At 43.1% G+C, this 15,846-nt stretch overlaps 1 protein-coding gene across 2 annotated transcripts in view; it reads left to right on the plus strand.

Moving 5' to 3' along the window:
* Positions 1-15,578, plus strand: part of slc7a14a (solute carrier family 7 member 14a) — a 35,536-nt gene extending 19,958 nt beyond the window's left edge. For both annotated transcript variants that reach the window (XM_034235397.1, XM_034235398.1), the window contains 8 exons: positions 158-394; positions 3,249-3,466; positions 3,914-4,060; positions 6,274-6,482; positions 6,564-6,711; positions 9,078-9,573; positions 9,664-9,900; positions 10,447-15,578. In XM_034235397.1, coding sequence (XP_034091288.1) covers positions 158-394; positions 3,249-3,466; positions 3,914-4,060; positions 6,274-6,482; positions 6,564-6,711; positions 9,078-9,573; positions 9,664-9,900; positions 10,447-10,745 — 1,991 coding nt within the window. In that variant the 3' untranslated portion in view covers positions 10,746-15,578. The remainder of the gene's footprint in view (positions 1-157; positions 395-3,248; positions 3,467-3,913; positions 4,061-6,273; positions 6,483-6,563; positions 6,712-9,077; positions 9,574-9,663; positions 9,901-10,446) is intronic.
* The last annotated feature ends 268 nt before the right edge of the window (positions 15,579-15,846 follow it).

The following is a 15,846-nucleotide window of genomic DNA, read 5'->3' on the forward strand; positions in this document are numbered from 1 at the left end:
CAAATACATTATTAGGGCAAAGCTATAATGTAAAAGGCACTCAGGGGATGTTTTAGTCCTACCTATCGTCTCCTATCTATACTCCAACATCTTTCAATTGGATGATAATGCAGCCCTTTCACTGATGTGTGTGTCTGTGTTCTCCTCCGTCCCACAGGAGTGTGTTATGCAGAGTTTGGCGTGCGGGTGCCTAAGACCACAGGATCGGCCTACACCTACAGCTACGTGACGGTGGGCGAGTGCGTGGCGTTTTTCATCGGCTGGAACTTGATCCTGGAGTATCTGATCGGCACGGCCGCGGGGGCGTCGGCTCTCAGCAGCATGGCGGACTCACTGGCCAATCACACTATCAGCAACTTTATGATCACACACATCGGAACGCTCAGCGGCTTAGGTGAGTGGGGAAGGATGTGTGTCTGCAACTGCTTTAGATCCAATTAAAAAAAATATTCCCACTAAAAATATTTTAGTTTATGAATTTGGATGAATATGAGATAAGGTTAATTTGTGTGCAGTACTTGCGTCAGTGATACTATACAACAGAGTAAAACTTATAATGAGGCTAAACGCCAAGAAAACTGAGGTTATTACCTATAACATCTTACCGGAACATCCACCTCTGACAACAACAGAAGTGCTTAAAGAAGTCAAGGACTTCAAGTACCTGGGCTCATGGGTCAACTTAACCGAGCAAGATCTTAAGGTGAGGAAGGCACTTGCATGGAGGGCCCTGAACGGCATGACCAGTGTATGGAACTCCAGCCTCCCCCGTCAAATCAAACTCAGCTTCTTCTATGTTCTCCTCTATGGTAGTGAATGCTGGACCCCGAAGCCAACCCTGCAAAAGTCTCTAGACGGATGCTACACCAGAATGTTGCGAGCAGTATTTAACATCAGCAAGAGTGTACATTTAACCAACAACATCCTGTACGAGGGAATACCAAGGGTGAGCGAGAAAATTGCAGCCAGGAGAATGAGACTAGCAGGACATTGCCAAAGGCATCAAGAGCTGCCAGCCGGCAAATTGGTGCTGTGGGAACCAACACACGGGCATCGGTCACGAGGACGTCCCGCACAAACATACGTGGACGTACTCAAGAACGACGCAGGAGCACAAAGTACCACTGAACTGGCCAGATGTATGGAGAACCGGGATGACTGGAAGCGACGATGGATGGCTGGAGAGAGATAATAAACTTGCAATGTTTCTTGCTTGGAAAAAAATCACTTTGGAATAGCAAATTCTACTTTTTGCTATTTCTTTTCTATTTACAAATGAGAACGTTTTTATTTGTTATGTTTGCACTAGAAAAGTAATTGAATCCTTTCTCTTCATTATCTTCCACATTTTATCTACAGCTTATTATTTATCAGCCAACTGTCTACTGTCTACTGTCAAGCAGTGATTGCTTCAAAAACAGACATTCACCCAATTCAAATCTAAGCGAAAAGTATGCCTTTTACTCCCCGTCTTTCATCAAAGCTTCATCTTAGATTCTAGCTTTAAATATCACCTTTGCATTGGCTTGAACCTGAGTCCTCCTGGGTTGCGTTACAAACCGTTTGAACCAAAGAAACAGATTTAATGAACTATATCTTTGCTGTCATTCTTTATTCTTGCAGTAATGTTTGTTCTGTCATAAATTGCCTTCTCAACATGTAACAGAAGCACACTGTTATCTGTATCACTGGACACAGTTTACATGACAGTGGCTTGATGTCCTGTTTTGGAAAAAATGATTGCAACATTATCTGGGAAATCATCCAAACCGTATCAGAATATTTCCGCGGAGCGTCCAAACAATGTTTTGCTTCTTATCTCGGAAATTGTGTCATTATGTAGAGAAATAGAGGACGGAGCATCTTGTATTTCTAAATGATTCATGGAACATAGTTTTCCAGGTTGTAAACGTACCACGAGGGGACTGCCTGCCTCTGTGGTGTTACACTAGAGCTGATGTGTGTGCCAGGGATGTCTCTCTGTGTGACCCCACCCTGACAGCCTCTTCCTGTCGGACACTGACACAGCAGAGGTATTAGTCACATGGTAAGCAGCATGGCCAGCTGTTCCCATCCATAATGGAAAGTTCACGTTTTCCTTTTCCTGCTGGAGATAAACGGCTGTTACTCCTAACCGCAGGAAAGCAAGGGAAATATAACTCAAAATATGTCTCGTTAGTTTCTGTTTGGCCACCTGTGTGTGTGTATTTATAAAGACTTAGCAGAGTTATGTTAAATAGCAACTAATGATATTGCAGCTCTACACTGGCTACCAGCAAAGCACAGAATTGATTTTAAAATACTTATTTTAAAGGGGACCTATCATGCTAAATGGACTTTTTGATGTCTTTTATGCATAAATATCTGTCCCCGGTACGTCAAAAACCAAACCCTCTCTCTTTTCCTCCGTGCGCAAATCTCTCTAAAAACGGAGGTACAACGGAGCTGATCCAGATTTGCTGCCGATGTGATGTAATATCGGAAATGTGAGCAGGCATAAGCTCCGCCCCCTCTTTAAAAAAATCAGCACTTTAGTAAAAAGGCTGAAATAGAGCGATATGAGGCATGGCTAAAATGGGTGATCTGTTTGGTATTTGGAGCAAAACTCTTCCTAGACATGTTTTTTTAATATATTTTTATATATCTGAGACCTATAATATATGCCTAAAAATAGCATGATAGGAGACCTTTAATTTACACAGTGCTAAATGGTCAGGCACCGTCTTACCTAAAATACATTTGTATCCACTATTGCCCCGCTAGAACATTACGCTCCCAGGGTGCAGGTCTGTTAGTGGAGCCCAGAGTCTGCAAAACAAGATCAAGAGTCGTTCAGAGCTCCCTTTCTCTAGAACCAACTTCCTGTTTTAATCAGAGAGGCAGAGAGTGTCCAAACCTTTAAGAGAGTGTTGAAGACCTACATTTTTTAACAAAGCCTGCAGTTAGAGCTGGCATTTGATGGTATTCATTTTATTTTATTTCTATGGTTAATTTGAATGTTTTATGTATTTTCATTGTCTTTGTTGTATCTTATTTTATTTTGTTTTATTTCTATTTGTATTCCACACACTATCTTGTCTTCTCATTTTGCTGTAACTCCATCATATACAATGTCTTTATCTGTAAAGCCCACTGAGACAAACGTGTTTTGTGGTATTGGGCTATACAAATAAAGTTTGATTTGATTGCTTTACAGTGCAAATGTGCATTCCCTACTGCTATCACAACTACAGCATCTGTGGTTTCAGGTAAAGGCGAGCAGTCGTACCCCGACCTGCTGGCGCTGGTCATCGCTCTGCTGGTGACGGTCATCGTGGCTCTGGGAGTAAAGAACTCTGTGGGCTTCAACAACGTGCTGAATGTCGTCAACCTCGCAGTGTGGGTGTTCATGATGATCGCCGGCCTGTTCTTCGTCAACGGAGATAACTGGGACGATGGGAAATTCCTGCCCTTCGGCTGGTCGGGGGTATGCACACACACACACACACACACACACACACACACACACACACACACACACACACACACACACACACACACACACACACACGCAAATTGAGTTACATGGAAGGAAGGTCTGCTGATGTTCTCTATGTATGTTGTGTTTCTTTCCGTCAACTGTCAAGTGGGAACTAAGTATTTAGTTTTGTACGTTTTTGTGTTTCTCTTAATTTCCTATGATACTGTTATGATTGGCTGTGAATAAGAAAACATGAAGGACAGACCATCTATTTATATTTATTTATTTGTAGAAAGGGGCGGGTAATATAAGATTAGTTTCTTCTCCCTGCTCCTTTTCGGGTATGGTGTGTTTATAGAGACATGTTTTGTGAATAATTGTTATACATTAATTTGTGCATACCATGAACGGAACAAATACAAATTAAGCAAGCTTTATCTTCTCCTGTTCCAGGTGATGCAGGGTGCCGCCACCTGTTTCTATGCCTTCATTGGATTTGACATTATTGCTACAACAGGAGAGGAGGCCAAGAGTCCCAACACCTCCATCCCCTACGCCATCACTGCCTCACTTATCACCTGCCTCACTGCCTACGTCTCTGTAAGTGACCTTGAGGAACACAGACATACTGTGTACACAAACACAAAGTAAAAGTCTCCATTTGTTTCTCGTTATTATCATTTAGGAGTGAGAAATGGGCTGTGGATGCCAAACCCTTATCTTGTCATTCAAAGTATCACTACAGCAAATAGAGAGATTTTAACATGGCTCACTGACTCCAATGTTAGTGAATACCTGTTTTACTTGACAGTCGAATCAGATCACAAGAACAGGCTACAATCACCGAGTAATATACACCCTTACATTTGGAAACAGAAGCAATGCAATTTAATCCTCAACAGTATTGAGTGTATGTAAGTCGCGTTGGATAAAAGCGTCTAATATGTCACAGGTAATGCATCCCAAGTTGTTATTGCGAGAGTGTTTGAAAAATAAAGGTCTGAAAATCAAATGTCAAGATGTTCCCCCTGCACTCACACTGTGTGGGTGTGAATCTCATCTCTCATCTTTGCTCACACAGCCTTCCAGATTCCTGACTTTGACACATATGTACTGGAAAGTTGTTGCTATGGGTACCATGTAACAGCAGCCAATCAGGAGGGGGAATCTTTCTAAACCATCTGGGGCCAAGGATTACATCAACTTTAAAACTTCTCTTTGAATACCTCCTCCTTCTCTTTCTCTCTGTCTCCCAGTCACACCCATTTCTCCAAATAACTCTACCCTTGTCTTACCATGATCTTTTCTCTCAGCCTCTCTTAATCTCCATCGTTCTTTGATCCGTCTCACTCCGTAGGCATCTTAGATTTGTTTAACTTAGATATTTTTGCTTTAGTCAGGATCCTCTGGCTACTGCAGTTTAAGATCCAGAATAACTGTAATCACTAAGCAAATAACATGTCATGTTTTCTTTGGTGGCTTGGGTGTAAGAATGTAGAATAAGTATGGATTCTCCTGTGTGTTTTCATGTCAACAACTTATTCACGCTGGGTAGCTCTAACCTAATGTATATGCAAGCTCAAAAAATGTGCCGACAGCTGGTTAACTCACAGTAAGAAGCAGTTTCAAACACACATGTAAACCATTTGTCACAGGGTTCCTGGTAGATTAGTAGAGTCCCCTTTGACCGGTTCACTCACACTGTCCCCCAGCCTGTGCTCTGATTGGTCGGAGGGTTAAAGAGCACCATGATCACCATGAGGAAGATGATCTCTGCATCTTCCTCTCTGTCAGGGTTAGTCTTTTTTATTGTGCCACTCTCTTTTTTGCAAGCTGCTCAAGCAGATCCTTCTCCATTGCAGCACAGTAGCTGTGACAGATGGCCCTGCATGATTTCACACGTCAGACCCGGGGATAAAAACCGCTCACACACACACTAATACACCCTCACACACACAGTGAGAAAGAAGAATGACTAATGAGCATTTTGTATGTGATGCGAAATGCAGTGAGCTGAACACGCTAGCTGTATAAAGCTATATGTGCAAATATAACTTAACACTTGTCAGTAATTAAAGCTTTTATGTTTACATGATTAAAGCATTAATCAAATGAATCTGATGAGGTGGGAAACAGTCACACATTTAGTAGCTGTACTGCAGATTTTGATCACATCATATAATCCTCAACAGGTTTCTTACTTACTGTGAAAACGAGTTATTAATACCCTGCATTGGGCTGTGCAAAAGTGTGTTTTTATATTCTACCACTGGGGGCGCCAAATTCTACACATAGTGAATAAAGAACCTTAAAGGTGGGGTAGGTAATTTTGGAGAAACCAGCTCGAGATCGCTAGAATTGGAAAATACACAGCCGGAAAAAATCTGCCACTTCCTTACAGAGCCCCTCCTCCAACACACACGAACGCGCACATGACCAATGAGGGCACGAGATAAGTTTGTGCCCCGATGGAAGGCTGACAGGCAGGTAGGCCATCCAGTTACTTTAGCCGGGCCGGCTAAAATGATTGGTCGTGCTTTTTACAGCGCCACGGCTTCCACAGATGACGTTTTTTAATGAATTTTTTGTCAAAGCACTTAAGATATTCATTGCTATCGGGATGTTAAGAGCATTCCATGGAATATAACAAGAAGTGTACCTCGAGCCGGTTTCTCAAACATACCTACCCCACCTTTAAATATCTAATCAAATATCTTATCAATGAGTAGTTTTCAGAAATAGTTCAAGCTTATACAGCAACAGAAAATGTAATTAACAAACTCTGCTTCTTTTGTCAACCCTCCTCCATCCAGGTTTCTGTGATCCTGACTCTGATGGTGCCGTACGATGAGATTGACGCAGACGCTCCGCTCATGGAGATGTTTGCCGTGCATGGCTGTATGTTCGCAAAGTATATCGTGGCGGTGGGCTCCATAGCAGGACTCACTGTATCCCTCCTGGGGTCCCTGTTCCCCATGCCCAGGATCATCTATGCCATGGCAGGGGACGGCCTGCTGTTTAAGTCAGTATCTTATTAAGTGTTCATTTTCTTCAATCTAAATAAAAAAACGGAGTCTCTAATCTTATTTTCCTGTGTGTTCAGGTTCCTGGCCAATGTGTCTCCATACACAGAGACCCCTGCTGTGGCGTGTGTGGTGTCGGGCTTCCTGGCTGCCATACTGTCTCTCATGGTCAGCCTCAGAGACCTCATAGAGATGATGTCCATAGGGACTCTGCTGGCCTACACCCTGGTGAGTTTTATAATTCTGGACACATCACATTTTTTACATTTGTTCCTGAGATTTTGAGATGATTTGAAATGCATTCTTTCTGCAAATTATTGTGTAATGCCCCAGAGATTTTTGCTGGGAAAACAAATTCCTCCTACACTTGAATGATAATTATGTGAAAACTTAAGACAAGTAGGAAGAGAGTCTTAGCTGATATGCTATAAGTTAAAGGTCCCCTATTATACTGTTTTTCATCAATGTATTATAGCTCTCAGACATATACAAAACATGTCTCTGAAGTGTTTGGCTCCAAATACCAAACAGATCAATGTAGCATCCCATAATCCCCTCTGTTTCAGCCCTGTTTCAAAAGTGCTGATCCTCTGTCTGTTACGGCCCGTCCACACGGCAGCGTGCGTTGCTTCAACAGAGACGCTTCCCATTCACTTTGAATGGGGTGACGTCATGCTTCGCCGAACTGCATTGTGGTTTCGAAAGTAGAGAAAAGTTCAACTTTTCAAGCGTCGACGGAAGCGCCAGCATATATATATATATTGTGAAGCTGACCGTTGAGCGGCCCAGACCAAGCAAGGAGGCAGAGGCAGAACGTCCAAAAATATAACCCAACGTGGGCATTTATTAAAATATGAACACATTACACACAGCCTCAATCCTGCTGCTGCTGTTCAAGTGAGCACAGCCTGCAGCCACCAGGATCTCACACACACACACCCCCTTTACTAACAGACAGGGAAACAGAGCCTAAATACCCACACACACTAATCAGCAACTAGACACAGGTGAGGGGGGAGGAGACAACACAGGGCACCAGGTGCACACAATCCTTTAATAAATACTATCTCAATAATTAGTATTTAAAATGTGCAAATATGCCATACCAAACGGTACTGTGCAATCACGCTAATAAAGTGCAAAAAAAACAACTGAAGCCGTCAGTTCACAGTGACGAAGTTACCTTCGTCACATTTCCTTACCCCTCTCCCCAGGAAGCACAGTGTCTTAAAAGTCTCGGCTTCGGGACAACCAGTCCGCCACCCGCTTTCAACGCCGCCACCTCCAGCGGGGCCAGTGAAGCCGTTGTCAAACATGTCGCGCTGCCACCTATCCGGAAGCTGTCCCGGCCTGTTGCAAGGCGTTGGTCTGCCTCCAGCACGACTCAGGTTCTGTCGACTCCTCGTGGGTCCGGGTCCGCCTCCTCGGCCCGCAAACGCTGCTCCTCCTGCCTGTCTCCCGTCTCCTCCTGCCTGTCTCGCGTCTCCCGCTGCTTGTGTCTCGTCTCCTGCTGCCTCAGCAGCCGTGGCCCCCAGGTCAGTTCCAGGCATAGCCACCCCCAGCCGCGGTTCCTCTCTTTGGTCCCTCTTCTTTTCCTCTCGTCATTTTCACCTCCTCGCTTGGTCGAATCCCACTTCTGACACCAATTGTGTGTATATATATGCCAGTACAAGCTCTAGCCAATCAAACTGCGTGCTCGGGGCGGGAGATTAATGTGATTGGTTGTTGGTCACGCTCCAGACAAGCCCACCGGCAAGCTTCAACGCACGCTGCCGTGTGGACGTACCGTTACTTTAGATGTGTTTTAGTATGAATTGACGCTGTTTGGCATCACAACGCTGTTATGAAAGTTTCTCTGGTATAAAATGGGTGATGTTAGCATAGCAACCGAAGCTAAACTGACTATCTTGACTACTTGTTGCTATCCTATTGTGGCATAAGCCGTTTTCTACAGGCACATTTTACCAGCGTCATTTTCATTATGATTCTACTTGTGATAGTCGGACAGGACAACCTGTGCAGCCCATGTATTGATTCCATCCGATAGCTGCTATAATACAAAACAACACGTCTGCCTGCTCTCCACAATGATCAATAACAGCGAACGGATGGTCAAAGTAAGGTACAAATAAACAGAATCACACGAAGCCTGGTTAGTGTTGCCTGACTTTATAAAGTGTGTTTTTTTTATACGTGTGTGGTTGCGTTCTAGTCACTTTGCTCAGCGCTACTGCTTGTTACAACTTTTATTTGCCGTACTCGCCATAAATTGTTAGCTAAGGTTAATCCGACGTAAGCGTGACGTATGCGGTTCGTATGCGGTTCTTGCTTCTAGACCGAAAATGTTTTGGTGCTTGGTAAGAACCGGTTTTCGGGGAAAAGAGCCGGCTCCGCTGCGGTGTGAACAGGAAAAACCAGTGCTTATCAGGCTCAAGCTCCGAACCGGCCCTGGAACCGCGTTGGTGTGAAAGGGGCAAATGAGGAGATTCAGGTGATAAGGTGGGAGGTGGGGGGGGGGGGGGGGTTACCGTGGTTGGTGACAATGGGGTCCTTCTGCTTTGAATGGAAACACGTTTTTTCCCTCCTGTCTGCAGGTTAGCCTGTGTGTGCTCCTGCTGCGTTACCAACCTGAGGGGGACATCCATGGCTTTGTGAACTTCCTGTCTGAGGAGCAGAACAACAAGAAAAAGGAAGGCGTGCTGGCTGAGTGCGAGAAAGAAGCCTGTTCACCAACCAGCGAAGCAGATGAGTTCGGAGGCGCGGCCACGAACGCCTGCGGGGCCAAAAACCTGCCGTCGCTGGGGGACAACGAGATGCTGATAGGCAAACCAGATAAAAACGCCTACACCGCCAGCCACCCAAACTACGGCACGGTGGATATGACCACTGGCATCGAAGCCGAAGAGGAAGAGGGCGGGTTGTCCCGGCGGTTGAAGAAGCTCATTGGACCCCGCTACTACACCTTGAGGATCCGATTGGGCCTCCCGGGAAAGATGGACAGGCCCACTCCAGCTACGGGGAAAATTGTCACTGTGTGTGTGCTGCTCCTCTTCATTTCCATCTTCGCTTTCTGCTCCTTCATCATCTTTGGTGAGAACACAGGAACACATTCAGACAGGAGTTTACTATATAATGTTTAAATGAATTTGAACGAATTGTTTTTGTTGTCGTTCCTTCCAGGAGCGAGCAGTATTGGGGAGGGTCGCTGGTGGGCTCTGCTGCTGTTAATCTTCTTCATCACCTTCCTTGTCCTGCTCGTCATCATCATCCTCCAGCAGCCAGAGAACCCAAAGCGTCTGCCCTACATGGCGCCCTGTGTGCCCTTTGTACCTGTTTCAGCCATGCTGGTCAACATCTACCTCATGCTCAAACTGTCTGCCATCACCTGGATACGATTCTCTATCTGGTGCCTCGTGGGTAAGCCCCCACCTCACGGAATAACAGTTTGTCTTACATTTAGATTTGTGTCTTGTATTGCCAGATTTAAAGACAGGATCTGCGTGTAAATGTCATCCTAGATAGATGGAAACTCCCCATGTTACGATCGTAACCATGGAGTGATACATTTCATCACTGTGTGGAGTGTTTGTTTTTCGATGGAAGAACAATGAAGTCTCATTTCACTTTTATTTCCTGCCTCCGTTGTATCTGTCTGTACATCTGTATTTATCTGTGTGTGTTTGTGTATGTGTGTGTGCATGCAAGTGTTTTGGTTTGTGTGTAAATACTCCCAGCATGCAGTTCAACTTACCATTGTGTTGCTTCTTTGTAGTTTTCAGAATATATGCAGTTTTTGTACAAACAGAATTACTGCTGTATTCTTCCAACTCACTGAATTGTTTTTACCACTTGATAGAGCATGTACTCTTTCTCTGTGCTTTTACATTGGTGTATGACCTCCTACAATATTGCTCTGATTGTGTATGTATTTGTGAATATATATTGATATTTGTGTCCCTTCAGGTGTTCTAATCTACTTTGGCTACGGCATGTGGAACAGCAAGCTGGAGAAAACGGCCCGAGAGAACGAGGTGCACGCCTCCACCTACCAGCGCTACGACCACGGTGTGGACGAAGGCTTCTGCGGCTTCGACGATGATTTCCTCCCGTCTACCACTGACGCCTGGGGTGCGCAGGCGGGAGGTTCGGGTCTCACCCCGCCCCCGGTGGCCAAGCCCGAAATTGACGGGTCGCCAGCGAAAGATGGAGGCAGGACCGTTGCCAAACAAAACCTCGCCGAGGATGATCCGATGGATTTCTGAAGGGACTGCCTCTGTGTTACCCTGAATGTACTGCCTTGTCTGCTGCCTGGGGAAAGGGAGGGGGAACAGTAGTGTGAACGCATGAATGATTGTGTGTGTGTGTGTGTGCGTGTGTGTGCATGCCTGCATGCATGTGTGTGTATTTGTTTGTGTGGCTAACCCTTGGGCTAGATAGTTTCTTGACAGTGGAACGACTTATTATTCAGTTTACTCAACCACGCTCCTCAGCTCACACAGCAAATGAGGACTTCAAGGTCAAATGTCTTGTCACACTCACTTGTTATTCACTGGAGTCCACCGCCTACCCAAAGTAAAGACAGATAGGAAAGTGTCGACGTTACTGAATACCTAGAAATGTACGGGATATAGGAGAGGAGAAGGTGGTGAGGGAGGGACAGATGAATCAGCACCTCTCTTCCTGTTTCAACGACAGGACAGGAAAGCTAGATGACAGAATGCAAAACCCAAACTACTTCCTGTGAACAGGTCTGACTTTCTCTGCATGTTTCACAGGAAAACAGCTTCACATGCTCTCAAAAACACCAACAAATCATAAACGTTTATCTCCGTCCTCAATCATTTCCCCTGACCCCTGATATCTAGCCCAAGGGATAAGAACTGGACTGGGAAGAGGGTGTTGGTGTTTTCTGTCACAAATAGTACTTGGACTTTGCTTGCAATAGTGCCTTCATCTTCTGTATGTGTATGTGAGTTTCTTATTATGTCTGTTTTCTACTTTAATTTTGCCTGTGTATGTGTGAGGGTGTATGTGCAATCTAATTCAACCTTTTACATTGATGCTCATGACTGTGTGTGTTTGTAGATATTAAGTGAGGTTATTTTACCGTGTATGTGTAGGTATTTGTTTCGTTCCAATTTTTACCCCAGCATGAAGCTCAAAATCAACCCGCCCGCCACATATCAGCTCATGGTGCAATATAACACAAACACACAGCTCATTGGTGTAACCTAAAAGAGGAGAGAGAAGAGGGGACACAGGTCGAATCCTAATTGACAACCTTCATGGTTTATCGTGATTAACGTCATATTTTTTTTTATTTGCGTCTCTCCACTGATGCAGTTCTTGCTTTTTCCTAGGGCTGGGAAGGAATTCATTTTCAGTTCATTCAATTCAGGAAATGGGTTTTATACGGAGCGTGCAGCTTTTCTCCTAGAGATGAGAAAAATATAGAGACTGTCGAAAAATGGTTATTATTGAGAAAGGGGGGATTTTTGATGAAAAGAGGGCAGTTTGAAATGTTTTGTAAGAGCAGATGAGGGTCACTTTTTTTCTCTTCTCCCAGATTGTTCGTAAATTATGAATGAATTAAATTTTACTTTACAATTACATTTGTATTTAATATTGGGGGACATTACATCAGATTTAGTCTCTAAATCAGTGATTGCATTGTAAATACTTAGAGAAAAATGTGACACTTACTGAACTGAAATATAATCCCTCCTCTTCCATCCCTCTCCCTTTCTGGTCCCCTCTTTTGCTATTAAATATCATACATGTGTGTATTCTCTTCTTCCACCACCCCTCTGCTCTCCCAGCCCAACTCTTCCTCTTCCTCTTCATCTGTTTGCCACCTCACCGCGCTTGATATCCATCCGGCCTGTCAGCAGGGAGTTTCCACTTAGTCACAAGTGATGGAGCCGGGATTGCTTTTCAGTCAGGATGTGGATGCCAACCTGATGATACCTTAACTCCTGTTTCACCTCAGGGTGTCTGCTATCTCCCTTCTGATTTGTCTCTAGAGAATTTACTCCTCTCCAACCCCTGGTCTGAACTAGTCTAAGTGAACCTCCCTGTTCATGTAGTGTTGAAGCCCCACTCCTTTCGTGTTACCTACACTTTTGCTGCACCCCGAAGAGATTTTGTGAAAATCAATCAAATCAAAAATGTTCCTGTAGAGCTCAGTGTGTAGGACATTTAAGCTTTAGCTGCCAGGGTTAGGGGTTTCATTCCATACTAAGAATGTAAGCACTCATGGCACTGTAAGGGATTTTGGCACACACCAAATAGCATACAGTTATGTTATTATGCTGAGGGCCGGGGCACTCCTACAAAAGCTGCTGTATGTCCAAATTGTCCTTCTTGTACCTTTTCTTCTTGCCCCCTGTTGCTGCATATGTCCCTTCCTGGGAAGCCTTATTTGTCTAATGCACTAAATCTAAGGATGCCACGCTAAACCCCACCCTACCTCTGCTACTCCCACATCTATCCTCACTCAGAAAAAATAGTTTATTTTATGTATTGAAAGCCCTTTGGTGTCGTCCTTTGAAATGATTGCAATACCCGTACCCAAAAAACTGCCCATTGTTCCGAGGAATTACACTTTTATTGGATGATTCTGCAGCTTTCTAATAAAGGAAGTCGTGAGTGTTTCCGTTATGTAGTGGAACATTAGGATGATGAGGTTGTAGCGGTGCCCATCAGAGACCAATCATGGCCGTGGCTAACATTAAGCTCATGTCTAGTGTTTGCTTTCTAGACATGTGGGTGGTATAGTGACTTGGACGGTGTTTACATTCTACAATGGTGTATATTTTACAAACTCAATTCAACTACATGTTGGCCAACAACACGCATCAGTATTTCATGTACTGTAGGGACCTTCATGTAGCGAAATAAACATTTATGGAAAGAAAATAAAAAAGTATATACTTCTTTTTGGTGTCTTGTCAAAATTGAGAGGATAAGACTGCGTTTTGGGGGACTTGGACTCATGACTAGTATTTTTGAAATTGTTGATATAGCTCTTAGTAATACAATTGTAATGCCTTCTTTTAATGTAGAAACATATTTCCGAAGTCATTTGTTGTACAGTAGTAGCCTATTTAACCTACATTTACTGTAATGTAGACAGTTAGGAAGGACATTGAGGAAGAGAATGTTATGTGAATGTAGTTTATATTTTGGCACAAAGAAACATCAAGCTCAGTACAGCAGGGCAGGGAGTTGTCCTAAATACCAAAACCATAATAGTTCAAATAGTTGTTGCTATGCATTTGGATTGTAGATATTATGTTAAAAAAGTTGTTGCCATTGAACATATTTTGAGGTCTTGCAGAATTGTCCAATATTAAAGTTATTTTCCGGGGTTGCAAAAAAACAGCACATCCTTAAACATTCACACAGTTTATCTCACACAAGCATAGCATTTATTAGATTATATTGAACTATTCCCTCCACCCAGATCACCTCATATCAGCTAAAACAATCCAGATGTTTTCATTCATAGCTCAAATATGTGTTCAGCCAAAACAAGGCGGTAATACAGCCTGACACTTCGACACTGTACTGTACATTCGATCTACCATAGCCTATTACAGGCTGTGTATGCGAGTGTGTGAGTGCATGTACGTGTGTGATCTATGCCTGCGCCTCAACGTGACCCTGTGGTGAATGTGTAGCATGCTTTCATGCATGAGGCTCTGACCGTAAATGTTGTTCCTGCATGTGGTGACTGATCGCTGCGAGACATAATACAACACTAAACCAAAACAAACACAGGCCTACTTCTTACACCTGGGAACGCTGGCCTCTCTGCTCTGAGAAGATTGAACAGGTGTAATACAAGCAAAGCAGCTTCAAAAACTTCATTGTTCTAAACTCTTACCAGCGAGTGAACTGAATGCTGTTGTATAGCCTACAATGCAGACTCCTATGATTTAGATTCAGATTCAAACCCAGACCTTTTCTTTACTGTATGTTACAATTTGAATTGTACCGGCTTAGAAGATTACTTTCTGGATTCTCTCCTATTTCTTTAAGCTCACACAGTAATATTCTCACATAGAAATTGGAACCAGGGCTCCTCCTGAAAAGGTAGTAGAACATGTAGCAACAAACAGGTGTGACAATGACTCCTCTCTCACCCTCCCTTACAGTATGCCTACTTCCTGTAAATCCCTTTTCTTAACCAAAACCTCTACAAACCAAAGTCCACCATTTTTTGTTTATTGTTTCTTCAAAGTAAACACTTAAGATACAAAAGAGATAACCATTTTGCTTGGTGGTCTGCTAATAGCTACTGATTTCAGTTTGTCACAAGGAGATGTTTTTCTTGTCACAAGCAACAGTGCAATGATGATTTTTTAAAACCCTAGTTGCTAAGTATTAGTCTAGATTTAATTTACTACAGCGGATCAGTTTGTCCAAAAGTTATAAAAAACATTAAAAAACGTATTTTTCTACAACTCTTTCCCGTTCACAGGTCCTCCTCGAGTAGGTGTGCACAACAAAAGCTGGGTATGGTTATCAATGTCAGCATTTACCTTCTCCATTTGTGTTAAGTCATAAGGAGGCCTGGGAGAAACTGCTACAATATATTTTTAACAAGTGTAGTCTTAATCCCTTACCTTCAAGGGTTTCGAAAAATGGTTTCTTTTGACGTCAATAGGAATGTAGAAGGTTTGGAAATACTACAGAAAACATGCAGAAACTATTTTAATACAATCCTATAAAGGGAGAATATACAAGCATAATCCAATTTTGCCACCATTGCTTTGAAAGTCAGCTATTATTTGTTTATTTTGTCTCGGAGAAGGAGTGCCATGTTCTTCTTGTGCTCTGTGTTCGCTGTGGCCAAGTGTCGACTCAGTGTGTGTCAGACTGTTGAGGTTGGCTTTTCTTGCAAACAAATAGATATTACTTTACTCTTCTGTATATTTTGTCACAAAGCTGTATAATGTAGTTGTTCTTTATGTAATTTTTGTAATGGTTTCTTCCATATGTGTGGTTATATTTGCTCCTGGTTGCACTGTTTTTTGCTGAGTTGTTATTGCTTCCATGCAACAATGAAAGCTATTTATTGCAAATACAAAGAGGCTTGCTCATTTTTTGAAGGTTTTCTGTGCTTATAATTACAATGACAATACATGATATACAATGACATAATAAATAACTCATATTACTGACAGCAAACCAGCTAGACCAGGGCTAGACTTGAAAGAAAAAGAGACGGACAGTCAAAAACAGTACAAGCTAACATTATTCCATTAGCATCAATCAATCAATCAATCAATCAATCAATCAATCAATGTTTATTTATATAGCCCAATATCACACATGTTACATTTGTCTCAGTGGTCT

Source organism: Gymnodraco acuticeps, unplaced genomic scaffold (genome assembly GCF_902827175.1).
Source record: "Gymnodraco acuticeps unplaced genomic scaffold, fGymAcu1.1, whole genome shotgun sequence".
Classification (NCBI taxonomy): Eukaryota; Metazoa; Chordata; class Actinopteri; order Perciformes; family Bathydraconidae; genus Gymnodraco; species Gymnodraco acuticeps.